Below are 20,198 nucleotides of genomic sequence, written 5' to 3'. Positions count from 1 at the left end.
TTGTGTGTGTTGCTGTGAGTATGAGTAAGCCTCTTTTTTTTTTTTTTCCTGGGACTGACACACACAAAGGCCACACCTACTTTTCTGGGACTGACACACGCAAAGGCCACGCCTCCTTCTTTTTTCTGGGAGTGATGGACACAGACCATGCCTCCCCCTTTTTTCTGGGACTGACACACACACAGGCCATGCCTCCTTTTCAGGGACTGCCCCACACACACAGGACACACCCACTTTTCTGGGACAGACAGACAGACAGACACAAAGACCACACCTCCTTTTTTTTCCTGGGACTGCCACACACACAGGCCACACCCACTTTTCTGAGACAGACAGACAGACACAAAGACCACACCTCCTCCTTTCCAGGGCCTGATGGACACCAAGACCTTGTTTTTCCTGGAACTGTCACACAAAGGCCACACCTCCTTCACTGAGTCTGAAGCATAAAGAGGATGCAGAGAGGAAGAACCCAATGTGAACACATCCACAAAGCTGGGCTTTTTATAGCCACTAGGTGGCACTAAGATGCGCTTTATCCAGCTGAATAACCGGAGCTCTGATTGACGCACACTGTTCTTCACTCTCCTATACACCATACAGTAGTGTTATTAAGGTCTTTATGAAGTTTTGCATGCCTGTGTGGCTGTACATGTGACTGCTGGATACCAGAGCTGCTGTTGTGCAGGGGACAGGATCCTGAGTGCGGGTTGTCCTCTCTCTCTCTCTCTCCCTCTCTCTCTCTCTCCCTCTCTCTCCTGCATCATCCTGCACCAGCTTTCTGCAGGTAGGCTGCTCAATTTAGTCATCACGTCATCCTAGACAACTCCGTTTTCCTGCTTTTAACGCATTTGTGTGTCATTTTACACATTTTAAACGCAGTGCATGGTGATGGACTCGTGTTAGGATGTGAAAAATAATTATTCCAAGGCTCGGGCGCGCGCGCACACACACACACACACACACACACACACACACACACACACACACAGAGGTATGTGCTGGGACAGAAGCTTGCATTACCAGAACTGTCTCTGTGTTTATTCTCTTTATGTGAAGTCTTTTAGATGGCCAGTGATGTAGTTGCCTTTGCGTTTAAAGCGGGAGAGAAATCATATTTTTCCACATCTAGTGATAATGCTGTACCTTATCACGCATTGATTTATTTATGCATGCATTAATTTCACTTTATTTAAGTTTCTAATCTGTATTTACTGATTGTCGGGTTTCCATCTCTGCACTGAAGGCGCACATCTGTAGCGCGCGCGTTAGAAATACTGCACTGCTCAGTCCTTCTGTTAAAAAAAAGAAAAAAGAAAAAAGCCTTGAGTCATGGAAGTTATCCGGGTGCCGCAGTGTCTCTCCCAGCATCCTCCACCTCCTCCTCCTCTTCATCCTCCTCCTCTTCATCCTCAATGCGGGACTGAACAGGACGCCATCACAGCACGCTCTGGATCAGAAACATCATGCATCTTTACTTTACTCCACCCAGAGATGAAGCAGAGATGAAGTGAGAGATGAAGTGAGAGATGAGAGAGAGCTCAGGACCTCCCGCTCATGTCATGACGCGTTATAACGTCCTGTCTGCATTTTCCTTTCAAATGATTCCCTTTTGGCTATTATTTATAAATAAAAAACAAGACAGACAGACAGACAAACAAATAAATAAGCAGACAGACAGACAAACAAACAAACAAATAAATAGACAGATAAATAGATAAACAAATAAATAAATAAACAGACAGACAAACAAACAAATAAATAGATAGATAAATAATAGACAGACAGATAAATAAATAAATAAATAAATAGACAGGCAAACAAACAAATAAACAGACAAATAAATAAATACATACATACATAAATAGCACCATGATCCTAAACATGGAGTATGTGATGACAGTATAATTGCCAGTTAGACAAATAACAAACGCTTCAAGTTTCAAAAGTATAAATCATTGTAGAGGGTTTTTTTTTTTTTTTTCTGAGCGACTTCATATCTTTTGTCCTTGAGCGTATAAGTGGCTTGGAGTGGGCGTGTCCTTAAGTTCATATGTGAAAATGAGATTGGGTGTGTCGTTGAACCTATGTAGAGATGACTGTCTCTGAGTGGGCGTGTCTTCAAGGCCATATTTGGGAATGAGAGCAGGTCTGAGTGGGCGTGTCTTCAAGGCCATATTTGGGAATGAGAGCAGCTCTGAGTGGGCGTGTCTTCAAGGCCATATTTGGGAATGAGAGCAGCTCTGAGTGGGCGTGTCTTCAAGGCCATATTTGGAAATGAGATCCACTTGGATTTGAGCCTGTCCTTCAGCCTGTCTATGGAAATGAGTGTGTCTGAGTAGGAGTATCCTTGAGGCCATATATGGAAATGAGAGCGGCTCTGAGTGGGTGTGTACTTGAGGCTGTATATGGAAATGAGAACAGCTCAGCGAAGGTATAAATGGGTATAAAACATGGCAATGTCTTTGTGTTCATGTATTTTGTATAAAATAAATTAGCAATAAGAAAAATTCTGTCAAATATTATAATAATTTCGGAACTGTAAAACATTCCTAATTATACATGTTGTCAGTTTTTGGCATACAGTTCCTTCTCTGTAGCTACCTTTACCTCCTTCCATCTCTCTCCTTCTCGACTTTTTCTTCTCCTTTCTTTTCTTTTTTTCAGGCCCTGAAAGTGCCGCTCTGAGATTTTTTGCATAATAACCAGTAACAGCATGGGGATTGAGAGTCAAGCCCCGGCCCAGCCTGCAGTCAACCTGACCCCCAGACAGGTGAAGACTTTCCAGAAGGTGGAACCAAAAGCTTTAGGGGTGAGTGCCTCCACTCCGTGTCTCATAAATGTAAGCGCTAGATCACACACCACGACCACAGAATGTCAGGGGTTCAAGGCCCAGCACCTTGACCTTGAGCAAGGCCTTTAACGCTATCGTTTCCAGGAGCGCTGTATCATGACTCTGACCCTAACAAGCTGGGATATGCGAAAAAAAGAATTTCACTGTGCTGTGATGGTCATGTGACAAATAAAGGCTTCGTCTTCTTCAAAATTAGTTCCTGTGCCTAATTTTTTATTTTACTGCAGTAATGTTACAATGCCAAAATTATACTGAACTTTTTTGCTTATAATGTTTCTTCCCTCTTTGTGTCGGCCATTTTGAGCTGTAGTATTAGAGTATTAGTATTAGAGTATTGATGATAATTGTTAGGGTAGCATGTGATTTGGAACATGACCAAGAAGGTCAATGCCTTAAGGTACACGTGGTTGAGTCTTACTTCTTTAGCTTAACTGTTATAAATAGCTTTTTTGTGGCTCTGTTTAGTGTTGAGTGAATGACGAGTCTTTCACAATCTAAATGTTCTTTTCTGTATTTCAGTCGATCCAGATCGTCATCGCTGTTTTGTGTCTGTGCCTGAGTGTCTCCGTGCTTCAGATCTACTACGAAGTTCACTTCACCCCCGACCTCATCGTAGTGGTCGTGATCGTCGTGCAGGTGAATCCCAAGACTAAATGTCAATGGTTTGTGCACATCTGAAAGAAAGTAATAGCATCAAAGCTGATGGTCAGTTCGTTTTCCAGTTTGTGACACTCTCACGTTCCAGGATGGAACTTGTTTAAAAAGCATAAACACACTGGGACTCTTTGACTTGCCTTAGCAAGAAAATCACCCAGGTCCATGAAATGCAGGTTAAACAACAAAATAGGCCACAAACTCAGAATCAGAATCCGAATAGTGCATTATTTATTGCTTTATTTGGAGAATAGAGACTTTGACTCAGTTGTTGAGCTCTGGTTGTGCGTATAGACATTAAACATTACAATAAGAGTACAAAGACAAGGACATAGACTGCACACTTGCTATGAATATAAGAGGACAATATATACAAGTTGGTAATAAAACACGGCATAAATTACCAACTGGAAGAATCTTCTTCTGGTGGAATCTGGACACTCTTTAAGTGCTGCACTAGTTATTGCATCTTGAACATAAAACACAACGCTGTCAGTGACACAGTCATCACGTTTGCGAGGCAATTAAGTGTAAGTATAAGTCTGAATGGATGTAGAAACAAGCTTTTCCAGTGTCAAGTGGTTTTGTGGAGAAATTGCACCCAGTCAGTGGAAACGTGGACTAAAATTGACAGGAAGTGTCTCGAGACGCTGTTGAAATCCTTGAGTAACAGGAGTGGAGCTGTTATTAAGGCAGGGGAAGGCATAATCAAGTATTAGGAGAAAAATTACACAAGCGAATCATTTTTAATCACGATATGTCATAGTGTGGTATCAGACACACAGATCTGGCTGTCATGTTTCAGAAACTTCAAGAACTCTCAACCATTGAATAGATTTATAGGATACATGCAATGCTGCTTTCAGATTTCATAGCAGAGGTAGTAACGCAACCCTGAGCGGCACAATGGAGAACAAGACATCCAAATTGGCTGTGATCTCTGAGTAGGAGGGACATGCTCTCTCTCCCCTGTCACTGTCCAATCATAGGCTTTGGTGAGCTCATGTATGTGGAAGAGGGCAGACAACGCTTTCCTCAGTGTGTAATGCAGTTTAAAAAGATGAAGTTGGCAGGTTTCATGTGTCTCTGAGGAAGCAGGTGTTAGTCTTCACTCTCCCCGGGTTGGTAGGTAGCTGACGTATGATAGAAGAGAGCTGGCTCTTGGGTGCGGATTGGCAAAAAAATACCTCTAATGTAGATAATGAATTGATCAACGTTCTAAATCAGTGCTTCAGTAGCCTTAATTACAGACATAAATAACAGACATAAATAAACTTTTTTTCTTCCAGCATGAAGTTGTTATCACACCAAACTAGTTAATTTTCCTATGATATCACATAAATTAGTATTTTATTCTACTTATACTACAGCAAGCAGCCAAAAATTACACAGTTTAGCTGTTAAAGAAGAACCCCTCAGAATTTGTATACTAAAATAAAGCCCAATGAGCAGTTTTAATAACAGAAGATAACATATTTGGTGTATTAGATTACTAGCTGATATCTGAAGTTAATGCTGGGTGTTACTACATATATTCTATTCACATAGATTTAATGTAGAGTTTTGTTTCTGTAATAAAACTCGAAAACTCTGTTTCTATAGATTCTTGCCTCCGGTTCAATCCTGATCCATGCTGGGAGGTTCCCTTCTCTTTTCTGGGTGAGTCAGTGTGAAAATATAACAAATAATAAAAAAAAAAGATTGGAAAGAAATTCCTTTTGTATGGGAGAATGTGTTGTGAGGAAGACAAAAAAATTGATCGCGGTCCATGTTTCCGGTCAAAACATTTTATTGCACTTGAATACTGGCATGTTTGGTGCCATGTTAAATCCTTCTCCTTTATGTGTGTGTGTGTGTGTGTGTGTGTGTGTGTGCAGGTAAAGGCAACTCTGGCCATTCATCTTGTGAGTGCTGCATTCACCACAGCCGCTCTGGGCCTCCTGTCTCGCCACCTTCCCTACAGACAGGACTCGTATCACTGCGAGCACTGCAGGAGACTGGAGATCTATGCTGTGGTAACACACACAAACACACAAACACAAACACACACGATTCCTAGCCACTGACTAACAAGCCTGGGATGCATTTCTATCCGCATGAGCAAATAATACAGCTAACTGTTTCCTTGTAACATTAATATCGCCATAGTAACATCTTCATCAAGGCATCTGCATGCATTTAGTTTGATTATTAATAATCAAAAAACACTTAGGACATATTTGCATATCAGATTCATGAGCATCCCATTTATTGCACATAGTCTCGATTTCAATATGCTGTTAGCTACATCCATTGTATAAAAGCTGAAGCTGGACATAACATTTCTTGGTTGACGGGCTACACTGCATTATATCTTTTAGTTAAATTGTACGAGATCCAGACATTTTTGCAGAGCTTGTGATGGTTGGAATCAAGACTGTTGTGCATGCTCGTAATAAAAAAAAAAAAAAGATAATAGGTATTTAATCAGAATGAGGAATAAAATTGATATCAGTATAGAAAAGTGACCTCTGTGTTCTGTTACAGTTTTTCATTTTAAAAAAATTGTATGGCTGATTTTTCAAAGGACTGTACCAAAGTGCAAAAAAGAAATTTGGCAATAAGACATGCACCAAGCTGACGCATTCAGGCAAAAGAGTGAGTTTCTATTAATAATTTTTACATGACCATTTACGCACTCTCTAATAAAGCTCTGTGAGAGAGCAGTGAGGTCAGGAACCTTGTATTTCTAGTCGTAATAAATTGGTAGTAAGAATTAGTGATATAGTCAGTGTTCATGACTGGGGTCAGGACACAGGCAGTTAAGACAAAAACACCAAGCTAAGAAAATTAACGCTGTATAATTGTAGCATAAAAACATACATTTCTAAGTTGTTGTTCTTTCGGCTGCTCCTGTTAGGGGTCGCCACAGCGGATCACCTTCCACTGTCGGCATATTGATTGGGCATAGTTTTTACGCCAGATGCCCTTCCTGACGAAACCCTCCCCATTTATCCGGGCTTGGGACTGGCACTGAGAGTGCACTTGCATGTGCATACATCCTCTCTAAGATGCCTGATAAACAGAGATATATTGTATATACACAGTATATCCCAAGACCTGACAATACTGATGATTGATAGACTGGTGTGTTCATTCTGTTATATGATTCATTGGCTGCTTTGTTCAGTTACATGGTTTGCCCAAAAGTGCAGTCTGATCATGCAGACGTCTAAACCCTATTCAAATGAAATTAGTTTTACATGGGGATGTGGGATTATGTAATTGAATGGAGTGGAATGTATGTGGACACCTGACCATCACAACCAAATGTGTTTCTTCTCCAAACTGTTGCCACAAAGTTAGAAACACACAATTGTATAGACTGTCTTTGTATGCTGTAGCATTACAGTTTCCCTTCACTGGAACTAAGAGGCCCAAACCTGTTCCAGCATGACAATGCCCCTGTGTACAAAGCGAGCTCCATGGTGTGTGAAGGTTGGAGTGGAAGAACTCGAGTGTCCTGCACAGAGCCCTGACCTCAACCCCACTGAACACCTTTGGGATGAACTGGAACACTGACTGCACCCCAGACCTCCTCACCAACATCAGTGCCTGATCTCGCTAATGCTCTTGTAGCTGAATGAACACAAATCCCCACAGCCACGCTCCAACATCTAGTGGAAAGCCTTCCCAGAAGAGTGGAGCTTATTATAACAGTAAAGGGGGAATAAATCTGGAATGGGATGTTCAACAAGCACATATGGGTGTGATGGTCAGGGGTGCACAAACTTTTGGGCATATAGCAAATCTCTGGTAATTGAAGTCTGGGAAAGTGAAAGTTTCTGTGCACACGCAATTTTAAATATGACTTACACAATCCACAGATGTTTAAAAAAGCACTGACAGTATAAACTCTCTGTTTGATAATCATGAAAGTGTTATAGACATGTGTGGAATTGTATTGTTTTAGCTTCCACGTTTGTGTTTTGCAGTTTGCAGTTGTTAAGTCCGTCAGCAGCAAATGAACAAAATAAATGACTCTTGACCGTCTTGCTTGACAGTGACCGATATCGAATCGTTCACCTTAGTGACTGAATCGTTTGTGAATGAAGCATGTGCATGTGTGACAGTGGAGAGATGTGAGCTGTAACCCAAACACTGGGCTTTGATGGATACGATCTTCTATCAGAATTTATCCTAACAAGTAACATTAGTTGAGGAAACTTGAGAGAAGTATGTATTGGTAATGCCTTATATTAAAGTACACTAAAATAACAAAATAAGCCAAATAATCAACATATGAATCAGCTGATTTTTTTTTCTGAAAATCTAAATGAAACAGCGCCTTCCTTAATAAGTTTGTGGTGGTTAATTTGCCGAATTAACGTCAGTCTAACTTGTAGGTGGTCAGCATTCAGACCCAGTGACCAGATTATCAATATTCATCATGGTGCTTTACTGTTTGCTAATTTGTATGGACCTATTTTTAGTCATGTTAAAATAAACCATTAGTCAGTGAAGGTGCATTTATGAATCAATTGCACAAATATTAATTAATACAGGTGTTACCTTGCTCTGTTACCTTATTAACATGCTTCTGCTTGTGCTTTACTAATTTTAAGTAATGCAGTAAATAATGCTAGTTTAATATAAAGTGTTAAATGTAAGCGCCTCCCATAATCCCCACAGCTACTGAAATCATTTGTCCTTTCAGATGACTTGAATCTGATACTTTGCTTCTGTTAAATTATTCACTCAGTAGGATTTCTGATGTGCATCCTGAATAGGCTTAAGGTGATTATAAGCATAACAAGAAAAAGCATACACTAATGTTACTATTATGTGTAATGCTATAACATTATTGTTGTCTTACAGATAATATTTTTCAAATTCTTTATAGTTCTGATTTTAATATTATTTTCCATTTTCACTTCAGTTTTCTGAATCAAAGGCAAATCAAGGCATGCAAGTGTGCTTTGAAATACAAACTGATAGACAGAGTAGAGGTGCGTAAACACATCCTACAAGAGCTCCAGTCAGCAATTATAGACCTACCCATGGGAGTTTTTACTTATTTCAGTGTATTCTCACAGCAGAAATGGATTACTCCAAACCTGAGCGAACCAATCAGGATCATTTTTGCTCTGAGAAAATATTTCTGCACCTGGCTGTATGTATACCTAATAAAGTGGCCACAGTGTGCATACGGATAGTTTGAAGTTTTAAGTAAAGTAAGCTATATTTTGTTCTTTTACTTCTTTTACAGTGTCAGTATTTAAAGAAATTCATTTTTTAAATGTTCTTTATGACGGTGTTACGTGCTGTCATTTGGCCACTTGTCATTTGGTCACTACCTTTGGTTGTGCATACATGTGTTTTATGCTTGTTTATGTTTTTAAAGGTCATTTTCCATTCTCTTTCTTTCGCAACAGTTCACATTCGCATTTGTAAGTGATCTGTGTCGGACGTTAATGTGAACAGAGGTGTAAAAATGACCTATGTGTGACACGTTCACCTTTTCCAAATGAATAATGTCATGTGCATGATTCATTGCAAGATTTTCTGTTCTTGTATTAGTGACAAATGGAGTGAACTGAGAGCACAAGCTTTCATCGCAAAGACGAATCGATTCGACTGCTGAGATTACTAACACTTCTGTTACGTGTATGCAAAGTGAAAAACATATACGTAAATTCCTCACGTGCCCATATATCGGACTTACACCTAGTGCTTACGTATGAATGCTGATTAGATCTGAATTCAATCTGTTGTTGATGTGTTCGTTTAAAAATTAAATCTGTATCACATTTAGGCCAAAAAAAGAACAGAAAAGACTAATTGTTTGCACTTGGTACAGATTTTTTTGGACAGAGCAGTTTGACAAGCGATTAAAAAAAAAAACTGTAACAGTTTCTATTGAATACTGAGCTTTTGGACACAGCTAGAGGTTAGAGTTTAAAGTTAAATGTTTTTTGGTCTTTTGCTAAATTGAACCCAGCTTTGTCTCTTGTGTCTGCTTTCTCAAAGCAACAACATTGTTTCAAGAAATGCACTTATACGATCGAAAGAACCTGTAAAGTAAGTAACATTCGCTCTTGTGCTTGAGGTTCTGTAATGCATGGAGCTGCTTCAATAGGAAAGTTAAGCGAATGTGCACTTAATTCACATGATTCTGTTATTCAGTGTCAATTTTTTTAAGCAGAGTTTATTGCTGAGTTGCTTCAGTGCTTCTACTGCACCTTTGGCACGTCAGTGTATCATGCTTCTTTTGCTTCCCCAGTCTCTTAATTGGAATTATAATTTTCTGTTCATTTTGCACTTTGGACAGTGTTTTGAATTATATTGTATTGTACTGCTATGTGAAATTAAAACAAAACAAAACAAAACAGAAAAACCCAAACCTGATGCTGATGTAAAATCTTTTGTACTTGTGATTAGGACATCATGAATTAAAAAAATATTTTTTGTGCATATTTTTTATACGCAGTGATATGTTTGTGTAGTTACTGAGCATTCTGACTGAGTACTTACACCTGATCCTTGCTCTGTTGTCTCTGATTGTGGGTGGAGTTTAGCTCTTGATTGACGGCTTGTTGGCTACGTTGGTGCTGTTCCTGGTGGTGGAACTGATCGTCTGCATCGTCACCATTTTGTTTGGACTCAGCGTTCTGGCTAAAGGAGGCCTGCATGTTAGTGTGGTTTATAAATGAAACACAGTGCACATCACAGCCTGAACAACAACAACAACAACAACAACACAATCTATATCAGGATTTCTGTAACAGTGTTCGTTGTCTACACTAATACTGCTAGTATCACTTCTACTACTACTAATACTATCAATACTACTACAAATACTGCTACTATTACTACTACTATTACTACTACTACTACTATTACTATTACTACTACTATTAACAATAATAGTAAGTTTTATTTATAGAGCACTTTTCATACACAGTGCTATACAATCAAACTGAAGGAAATAAAATAAAAGGATAAAAGATAAAATAAAAGATGAAGTGCAAGTATAAGTACAAAAACCATTAAATGATTTGTATCTGATGTTTAAAATCCATATTTGTGTTCTTTATGAGCTAAAGTTTAATGTTCTTTCGCTCTCCAGCTGCCCGGTGTGGTTCAGCGTATTGAACGTCCTCCAGCACGTCCAGCTCCACCTCAGCCAGAGATCGCACCTCCTCAGGTACAGAAACCCAACGGCTCGTTTCAGAGCGAGTACCTCAGAAATAACAATGTCAAGCTCAGAATCTCATCCGTAAACTCCCAAGATTATAATCTAGAAACTCACAAGATTGAAGCCATTATGTCATGCTGAACTTCATACAAATGTGGTGTTAGATCTCTTTTATAGCTAATGTTACTGTTCTGACTGGTCAAAAAAAAAATCACTGCAGTGGTTTGGCCACTTTTTAAAAAACAGAGAGCAAAACATTTCACTGGAAAATCTACAAATTAAGGAGCTTACTGCCGAGTGCTAACATGATGCATTTTATATATATATATATATATATATATATATATATATATATATATATATATATACGACATTAGTTTATGAGGAGACGTGTTCTGACCTGGATTTCTTGATGAGACTGAAAATACTTTTTAAACAATTTATTACTCAATACAGAAGAAAAAGCTGTTTTTCAAACAGTTTTTATGCCTCTGCAACATTAATACTCAATAAAGCATCTTTGAATGGCACAAAAAAGAAGCAGATTAGCATATTAAGTCCATGATTAGCAAATTAAGACAAAGATTAGCCCTTTCAGGGTAATATTAGCTAATATTAGTTCCATAAAGCTAATATTTAAAAATGTTTGTCCAAAGATTAGTACATTATGACAAAGATTACCATATTATGATCAAAAATAAAATTTATTAGCATATTATGACTAAGATTAGCATTCTAGGACTGATAACAGCATACATGAGTGAAATTAGCCAGCTAGGATTAAGATTAGCATATTAGGATTCATTTTAGTACTTTACGGATAAGGTTAGCATGAATATTAGCATGTTAGGACCATAGATAGTACATTACAACCAAGATGACAATATTATGACTATACTATGCATATAAGGTCTATGCTAGGACCAAAGATTAGCACATTAGGACAACAATTATGACACTGGAACTAATAATATCACATATGGACAAAATTAGCAGGCTAAGATTAAGATTAGCACATTAGGATTCATTTTAGATAATATTCGGATAATGTTAGCATGAAGATTAAGATATTAGGACTAGTTTAAGGTCCAGACTCATTTTTGTTTATTGTTGCTCTTATTGTCACGTATTTATCTTAATCTTAATAATGTTTTTAATGCAGGTGGAGGTGGTGGAGGAGGTGATGGTGCCCGAGGCTGCACGTGAACCTTTTCCTCAGCCGGTAGAGGAAGCTTCTACTCCTCCCACTGAACCTCAGGTCGAGCCCATTGACTCTATAGCGGAGGTCTGAGCCAGGGTCATGTGACCACTTTCCCACCGCAAATAGGAGCTTTATTCATTCAGATGGTTTCTCCGAGCAGAAAGTATCGTGATTGGTTTAGTTCGGCGGCTAGTCAGTTTCTGCTCTCAGAACATATTTCAATAACTAAAACTCCTATATGCTTTTCCACCAATCAGAGACGAGAGCAAATATCCGAGGCCAAAAATGAAATGTATACAATTTACATTAGCCTCATAGCTCTGTTTTTAGCCAAACTGATCATTATGAAAGTCATGTTAAGTGAATAATGATATTAGAGCCAGTTTTCCCCAAAGCATCTAGACTTTTAGAAGACATTAAATAGAGTTTATACCACAGTGCCGTTTAATTCTCGAAACTGATTGGTCAGAAGGTGCTGATTAATTTTCTGTGACAGCAGTTCAGACAGTAGTTCCCACTGCAAGGTAAATCGCAAGTTTATATCAATTCACTTCTTCCAAAATGTTATTGTTTCTATAGTAACAACTATTTATGGAAGGAGTCTCCAGTGTTAGCCCTTTGTAAAGCAGCAACATTATGTTTTACCAATTTCTCGGTAATGTGACAAGCTGCATTTCCTGTCTTATTAACTTCAGGAGAGTGAAAAAAGCTGGTGAGGGAACTGTTTATAGCTGCTTAAGTGGTAACAGGAACTAACTCGTTTCTTGTTTCATGGACATTCCACATAACAAAAAATGGATAAAAAGTACTTTGTGTCATTTTTAAGTAATAATGCTGTGGTATAAGAGGAATAAAACATTTCAGGCATGCTGTTACAGGAAAATAATCAAATTCAGGGTAGCAACAGTGACTCCTCTTCATCACATTACCCCGTCGTTGATTATTTTCCTATAACAGTACACCCCCGAGTGTTTTATTCCTTACTTACATGACATTTCATAATGTGTTTCAGTACTTTTTGGAGGCTGTATCCTGAACTACAAACAGAAATCTGTACACTAATGTCAGTATATACCAGTACATATTGTAAGATATACAAAGTTTGTTTGTTTTTTTATTTTGCCTAAAATGTCATTTTGTTATAATACATGTAGGTTTTTGACTTTGTTCCACGTTAACACTTGCACTATAGAGCGGATGAATGTGATTAGCTGTGATTAGCTGTTAACCGATATAACCGTGTCACACTAACACTTTGGACCTTGTGTTCTCTGCCTGGAGAAGATTCCTCTATACACCTTTAGTACACTACATGGACAGCACTTTCTAGTGCACTTCTTTTAAACAGGGATCTCCATGAACAAAGACTTGAAAATCTGGGAAAGACCTGATTTTGGTCATGATGTAACTGAAGCATCTCCTTCACTAAACATGAGCTTGATGAACACTTATGGCTGGGGTTGATTTTTTTTATTGTTTGCTGGAATGCTTTGAAAAGAATATTTTGAAAAATATTAGATCTCCAAGATTGGATTGTTGTATTTGTATTCAAGATATTAGATTTTTATTTGCCTGGCAGACAAGTAGTTTTAGCGAGCGGAACACGTAATTTTCTCATAATCGACTTTCTCAAAACAAAAAGTTTACATTTAGTGTGTATGTAGAAACTTCATGGTGGTGTGATGTAACTCGATGTTATAACTATAGCACATACTGTGCTACTCGTTCCGAATCCCACCACCTGCTGCACTACACACATCGGCAGAGATACCATATGGCTGACCATGGAACAGTTTTTACTAGGCAGATTAATCAGCGTGCACAGACGACACATGATCTTTTTCGGGAAAAAAAGATACGATAGGATCTTAAAGTAATGCCACTGCAGGTAAGAAGCACTGACAAAGCCGAGCAAAATAAAGTGCGGCGCAAAGCAGTAACATAACTCTTCTCTTAGTAACACAACCACCGTCACCTCATGGTTAAACATATAGAGAAATAATAATAATAATAAGAAGAAGAAGCCACGCAGACTCCTGTAATATTTTTATGTTATATGAGGACAGAATACGACATCTCATAGCCGAAACATTCGTGAACGACTTTTGATCACAAACATTTCATGTTACATTAAAAAGTTTGTTAAAAGATGATAATGGTCATAAAACCATTAATTGTAATAGCTTTATGACCATTATATCGTAATAGCTCAGCATATTATGCTAGCCAGCTACGTCAAAAAGGCAGTAGGTAAATATTACACGTATAACCTTGGTGAATAGTTCTATCAGTATTAACACTGTCATGCTAACCACACAGGAGTGCATCTCTGGGGAAAAGTGTAGCTCATTGCACTACTAGCTTACTTACCGAGTGAGCTAGCTATCCAGTTAGACTGCTCTGAACTGAAACATGCTCACACAAAATGGAGGCTGTGTGTTTCGCTGGATTAGAAGGAACATGTTTTATGTCTCAGAACAGCATCAGTGAATTGTGTCTCTTCTAGCTGCACATGTCTGTAGTCACTAGTGAAAAACAGGAAATGTCCTATTTTACTGTTCATTTCATGAATATTCTTTAATATAACACTGTTTAATGGCCTGTAGTCGACTTCTGTTTTTTTTTTCATTCCCTTCTGCTTCAATCACGCTCCTACTCATGTGCTTCACATGCCAAGATGGTTTAAAGACTTAAAATGAAGTTAATATGTGATTCTGAATTGTGAAATGAAGTCAGGTGTAGCAAATCTACTTCATTACATTCTGCTGTCATTGTAATGAGCTGGGTTTTTTTTCTTTCCACAAGATGGCAGCAGATTGAAATGCAGAATCTTTGTGAATGTAGTGGTGTGTTTTGTTTTCATGTGAGTATTACAGAGCCATCAAACTCTTATCTATCTATCTATCTATCTATATATCTATCTGAACTTTGTAAAGTGCACTGGATATTTTTTAACTTTTTACTTTTTGAATAGATTACAGTGTCACCCTGGCTTTATCTATATTTCCATCTGTCTTCCTGTCTGTCTGTCTCTCTCACTATCTCTCTCTCTCTCTCTCTCTCTCTCTCTTTCTTGTAACAGAATTTCCAAGGAAATTCCCTTATGATCACAGCACAGGTTTTATTTTATGAACGACAGAGCAAATACTGTACCACCATATTAATTTATTTGAGCCTTTATTATTAGAGTTTTTTATTCTTAAACTTTACACTCAATCAGATGTAGGTTTGTAGCACAGTGTCACATCGCAGCTAAAATCACAGTCAGATTAAAGTTAACATTCAGTTATCGAGTTTTAGCTGAACCCCTTTCCTTTCAGGTGACCTGTTAGTTAGGCTGACAACAATGCTAACTACATAATAACCATAAAAACATTAATATAAGTTCACTGTAATGTGATTTTAGAAAAGCAATACAGTCGTGGGCTCCCTGGATATACATCACAGACCCCACTTTGAGAACTGTGGCTACAGACCATGAAATTCTGCTTTTCTTTCACTTTATTTAAATGGTCCAATATACAGCTGATCATGTTTAGTAGATAATTAGACTAATTATAATAGACGATTAACTCATCCATAGTCCTATCACAATTTCCCATTCAGTTTATGTGGACTCCATTGATGCACTTGATGACACTATTATGTCATTATTAGATTGGAAATGTAATTTGAAAAGGAAATAAAAACACCACAAAGACACAAAGAGATCTCAGCAGAAGCACTGGCATTTGTTTTGTACAGGCAATAACAAAACACAGGATTTCACATATTACCTTCTCAAACATAAGTGATTATGAGCAGGTTGGGGAAACACTGGACTCAAAGTCCCAGAATGCATTTCATCTTGGCTAGTTAGCAATCTGTGAGATGATGAGAGCTGAATGGTGTTGACGGTGGTGTTAGCATGCAAGTTGAAGCTGTGGAAGCTGATCTAGCTCAGCAGAGGGTACAGGTGAGTAAAGCGCTGCTGCATCGCTCTCTTAGGCGAGTGGCATTATGGGTACACTTGCACAATTGTACACACAATACTTTTGCACAATTAAAGATAAATTATAAGGATTAATATACAAGTCATTCAGGGTGGATTTTTCCTTTAAAGGCACAAAATCAGTAAATGGAAAAATTCAATAAAAGAAACGACAATTGTTTTAATTCTGTTAAAAATAAAGCACTAAAAAATTCACATCTACTGATGATGAAATGTCCACAATAAAAATACTGTGCAGTTTTAAGTACAAATGATTAACCACAAATACCCAGAGACACAGGAATGAGCAATGCTTTTAATATACTACATACTTTAAAATAAATAAATAAATAAATAAATAAGACAAATAAAAATTTGAATACATTCAATTGAATATGCACATATACCAATATTTAGTTGCGTAAAAGCTTATTTAAGCGATAATGTGTGTGGGTGTGTTTGTGTGTGTCCTGAAGTGATTCCTTTTCACAGATATGACTGTTCCAGGGGAAACGGTAGATGATTATTAATCGAGAAATAAATGCTTAGTGATTATGCTGTGACGCACACACGCAGCTAAACATAGGACCAGGCACAGGCTGGACTTTAAATGACATACTCAATGCCCTGATTAACGAGCAGGTTAAATGGTGAACTTTTTGTCCATTTTTAATTATTGTGTGCTTTATATTGTATTGGGACTCACAGTTAGAGCTGAGCTTGCTTGGCAGAAGTGTTTCATCAAAGTATGTCACAGCCCTGATTCACTGGAATTTCTTAATACAATTCTTTTTTAAAAAAAAATCAGAAATCGTAAACTTTTCAGGAATAGCCTGATCACAGACAGGGTGAATAAATATAGGCTGCTCCCTCACATATCCTGAGATTAGAAACGATTATAAAATGACTGTAATGTGATTATAAAACCCCCAGGACTCCTATTTACAGCTCATGCCAAACATTCTGTACCCATAATACACTTATCCTTAATATTCTTAATAGCACTGTTTGTCTTCTCTACGATTGTATGGTGTCATGATTTATAATCCCACTATCTGATGTCCCTTTTGAGTCTGGTTTCTCTTAATGTTTCTTCCTCATGTCGTCTCAGGGAGTTTTTCAACACCACCGTCTTCTCTGGCTTTTTCCTTAGGAATCTAACCTAACCTGACCTAACCTAAATCTACATCTGGATTTCTGAAAAAATGCTTTGTGACAATGAAGTGAATCAGTGGATTTAAATGCAAATGTCTCGTTTGTGTATCGAACAGAAGGAGGTGATGATGTAGTGCCTCCTGGGGTTGTGCACTTGGCCAGGTACTAGTGGACTAGTGAACAACTGTATGTTAGAGATACAGCCCACATTTGCCAGAGCATCATATGCCTTGCAAACCTGCATGGCAGCTCTCTTTTATTTGGGCTGTAGGCAGGGCTTCATTAGTCATCACCAGTGTCTCTACAGCAGGCAATGATCTGTATGTATTTTTAAAATATGTGTATATATTATTTACAAAAGATGAACCCTACAACTATTCCTCCAGGAAAACTGGAAAACCCTGTTCACTCCCAGTATGTAACAACAAATAGCAATTTGCAGAAAATAATATTATTATATATTATATATAATATTAGATATTATCTCCTATTATCTCCTGAACTTGAGTTCCTCACCTACATCACTCCAGTTCATAATCTTATCAACCATATCTAATGTGACTGAGTAAGCTAGCTAACTATCTTTTAAAAAATATCTTTCTCCAAATCAGGGGACTGTTGTTTATAGATCAGATTTTCTTTCGGTTTTGGGGTTTGTTACATTCCAGAAAGATCAGAAAACTTCACAGACACGGACAGAATCAGAATATCTCCTGGAGCTGGGATGCACTTACAGTGCTGCTGTGAGTCAAAATGGGGTTCTTAAAGCAGTATTGCATTTAAGAGTGATGAGAAACACAAACAATGAATGTACAAGTTAATATTTTTGAAATTATATTAAACAAATAAATAATTATTTGTGGATTCCAACCAGAGGCATGCTGCCGTGTGCACAACTTGCTGTCTTCGTGAGCGGCCATTTTTTTAAATAAAAGCATATTTCTTTTGTGAATTTCAGGCCAGTTTGTACAGAAATAGGGCAGAAATATATATTTTAGGAGTTCAGTAAGGCAGTGTTTAGGTGAGGCTACTGAAGCAAACAAACAAAAAAACCCTGAACAGTAGTTTATTCTTCTTCTTCTTCTTCTTTTGTTGTTGTTGTTGTTGTTGTTCTTCCTCTTATTATTATTATGATATAGTAAACACTAACTGAATAGCTTATCGATACAAATCTTTCCTTCAGATAAGATAAAGCGCTTAAATACCAGGAACAATTAAGCTCTTAAATAAATAGCAGGATCCCTATCTTTTGAATAAAAACTTTAATTCTTGTTAATCCCTTCTTTCTGTGAATTGTGTCATTTCTGCACAGTCTGTACTGTTTTTGGGTTTCTGTTTTTCCGGAATGAGATCCATGTCATTACTGCAACCTGCTGAAGAAAATCGTCCATCTTGATAGTTCATAGCACATGTTATTTAAATAAATCTCTATCCTGAAAAATTGCTGTTAATACTAATGCCTATAATAGTTATTAATGTTACATTCTCCTTACTGATGGTTTAGAGTGAGCATTATTTACAGCATAGCATTTAAATATGCTACATGGGTCCCTGGAGGACTAGTGGTTAGGCCTTGGTGCTCTCACTGCCATGGCCTGGGTTCGATTCGCAGCCAGGGAACCAACTCCATCATTGGGTTTGCACAAGACAGTGCACAAGACACTTCCAGTGCCGGTCCACAGCCTGGATAAAACTGGGGAGGGTTGCGTCAGGAAGGGCATCCGGTGTAAAAACTGTGCCAAATCAAATATGCAGACCAATGATCCGCCTTGGCTGCTCCCGCTAGGCGAACAACTTAGAAAGAAGAACAACTTAAATGTGTTACATGCCGACATACATGCATTACAAGACTCCTGAAAATAAGTAGTAGAAGATGAAATATCACCGCTATATAATGTAATATAAGATGAAATATCACGGCTTAAATCAATGTGATATCAATATTATATGGGATTAATGGTGTGTAGCTGCGCTTATGTGGAAGAGTTTGGCTTTAATTGAATTTGGGAGAGATTACCTTGGTAACACTTGGATATTGTTTGGTTACACCTAGCATTGTCTGCTTAACCTTTTACTTTTCATTGTTTTCTCTACCTCATTGCGTGGCTATAGAGTCACCATGTAAACAAACCTTATCAGTAATCATCATAACTGTGTTTATAGCAGCTGATAATGTTCATTCAGTTAATGTGAACGATGCCACCTGCGTTCACCTGCGACGGGTGTTACGATTCGCTCTGCTTATTCGATTCCACGCTTTAGGGAATTGAACTCTTTTGGTGAAATTTGATTCAGTATTTTGGAGCAAATTCCACAAAAGCTGCGCAGCCTACAATACTGATCACAGTTTCATACTATCTCTCTGTCTTTAATAAAATAATTTTTTTTTAAAAATTGGAGAGAAATTTTGCAGAATCATAGCTGTGCTTTGATGAGGAAACCAAAGATAAGTATAGAATTGCACAAGAATAATGTAATAATGTAAATTCTATAATGTGAAAGATGAAATAAATTGTTTAAATACACAATCATGTTTCTCCTAAATAAGCTAAGGATGGTGATGTAAATGATTTTTAATTCATTCATTTTTGGAAAGTGATTCTTGTGATTCATTTTAAAGAGTCGTTCAGAAGAACAGTTGTTTGTTAGAGTCAGTTTTCTAAATGGCACTTCATCATAAGGGAGGAGTTAAAGATTAGCACTGGTACTTCTGTAAGAACACATGAGGGTGTGATGCTGGATGTCAAATTTAAACTGCATTAATCCTGTTCCACCTAAAATACAGTAATGTTAAAGCTTCCTTACATGCAGCTGGGGTCTGAAATATTTTCAGATATTTTCCTACTTGATTTGCCACCTTTTAACCCCCCATATATTGCTAACTTAAGCCTAGCAATGAACAAACAGGTTCATCAGTTGCATAAAATGTTCCTTGCTTCTCTGAAAAAAAAAAAAAAAAAAAAAAGTAAAATTGCATATGCACTAGTGAGATGCATTAGCATTAAAAGCTTGCAATTGCAGGAAATAGCTGGTACAGTAAATCTAAAATATGTAACAAAATATATTTTAAAGCACAAGACTACCACACACACAGTTTCTGAAGCTATACACACAAACATTTATACTGAAACAACTGACAACAGACAATAGTTGTTATTTATTTCAAGAGTTTATTTATTTCCCCAAA

The 20,198-nt window shown here is 37.7% G+C and overlaps 1 protein-coding gene across 3 annotated transcripts; it reads left to right on the top strand.

Annotated features, from left to right (window-relative positions):
* Positions 1 to 147: 147 nt before the first annotated feature.
* On the top strand, positions 148 to 13,333 carry si:dkey-81h8.1 (uncharacterized protein LOC100034657 homolog). 3 transcript variants are annotated; one of them, XM_026942150.3, is made up of 9 exons: positions 148 to 787; positions 2,668 to 2,812; positions 3,374 to 3,490; positions 5,111 to 5,167; positions 5,386 to 5,523; positions 9,518 to 9,568; positions 10,066 to 10,179; positions 10,617 to 10,694; positions 11,848 to 13,333. In XM_026942150.3, exons 2-9 carry the CDS (start codon positions 2,717 to 2,719, stop codon positions 11,974 to 11,976), a joined length of 780 nt encoding a protein of 259 aa, XP_026797951.1. In that variant the 5' UTR covers positions 148 to 787; positions 2,668 to 2,716; the 3' UTR covers positions 11,977 to 13,333. The 3 variants fall into 3 exon arrangements, with proteins under 3 accessions (XP_026797951.1, XP_026797953.1, XP_026797954.1); XM_026942152.3 differs by lacking the exon at positions 9,518 to 9,568 and having other exon boundaries at positions 151 to 787; XM_026942153.3 differs by lacking the exons at positions 9,518 to 9,568; positions 10,066 to 10,179 and having other exon boundaries at positions 151 to 787.
* Positions 13,334 to 20,198: the final 6,865 nt, after the last annotated feature.

The sequence above is a fragment of the Pangasianodon hypophthalmus genome, chromosome 29 (assembly GCF_027358585.1).
Source record: "Pangasianodon hypophthalmus isolate fPanHyp1 chromosome 29, fPanHyp1.pri, whole genome shotgun sequence".
Taxonomy (NCBI): Eukaryota; Metazoa; Chordata; class Actinopteri; order Siluriformes; family Pangasiidae; genus Pangasianodon; species Pangasianodon hypophthalmus.
The sequence above is the reverse complement of the archived record's forward strand: the minus strand, read 5'-3'. Positions and strand labels throughout refer to the sequence as shown.

What these genes read in the sequence shown, in the direction of transcription:
- si:dkey-81h8.1 (XM_026942150.3), top strand. Translation starts at nt 2,717, where the DNA reads ATGGGGATTGAGAGTCAAGCCCCGGCCCAGCCTGCAGTCAACCTGACC. An exon ending in GGTTCCCTTCTCTTTTCTGG is followed by an intron (nt 5,168 to 5,385) that starts GTGAGTCAGTGT and finishes GTGTGTGTGCAG; the next exon opens with GTAAAGGCAACTCTGGCCAT. An exon ending in TGGCTAAAGGAGGCCTGCAT is followed by an intron (nt 10,180 to 10,616) that starts GTTAGTGTGGTT and finishes TTCGCTCTCCAG; the next exon opens with CTGCCCGGTGTGGTTCAGCG.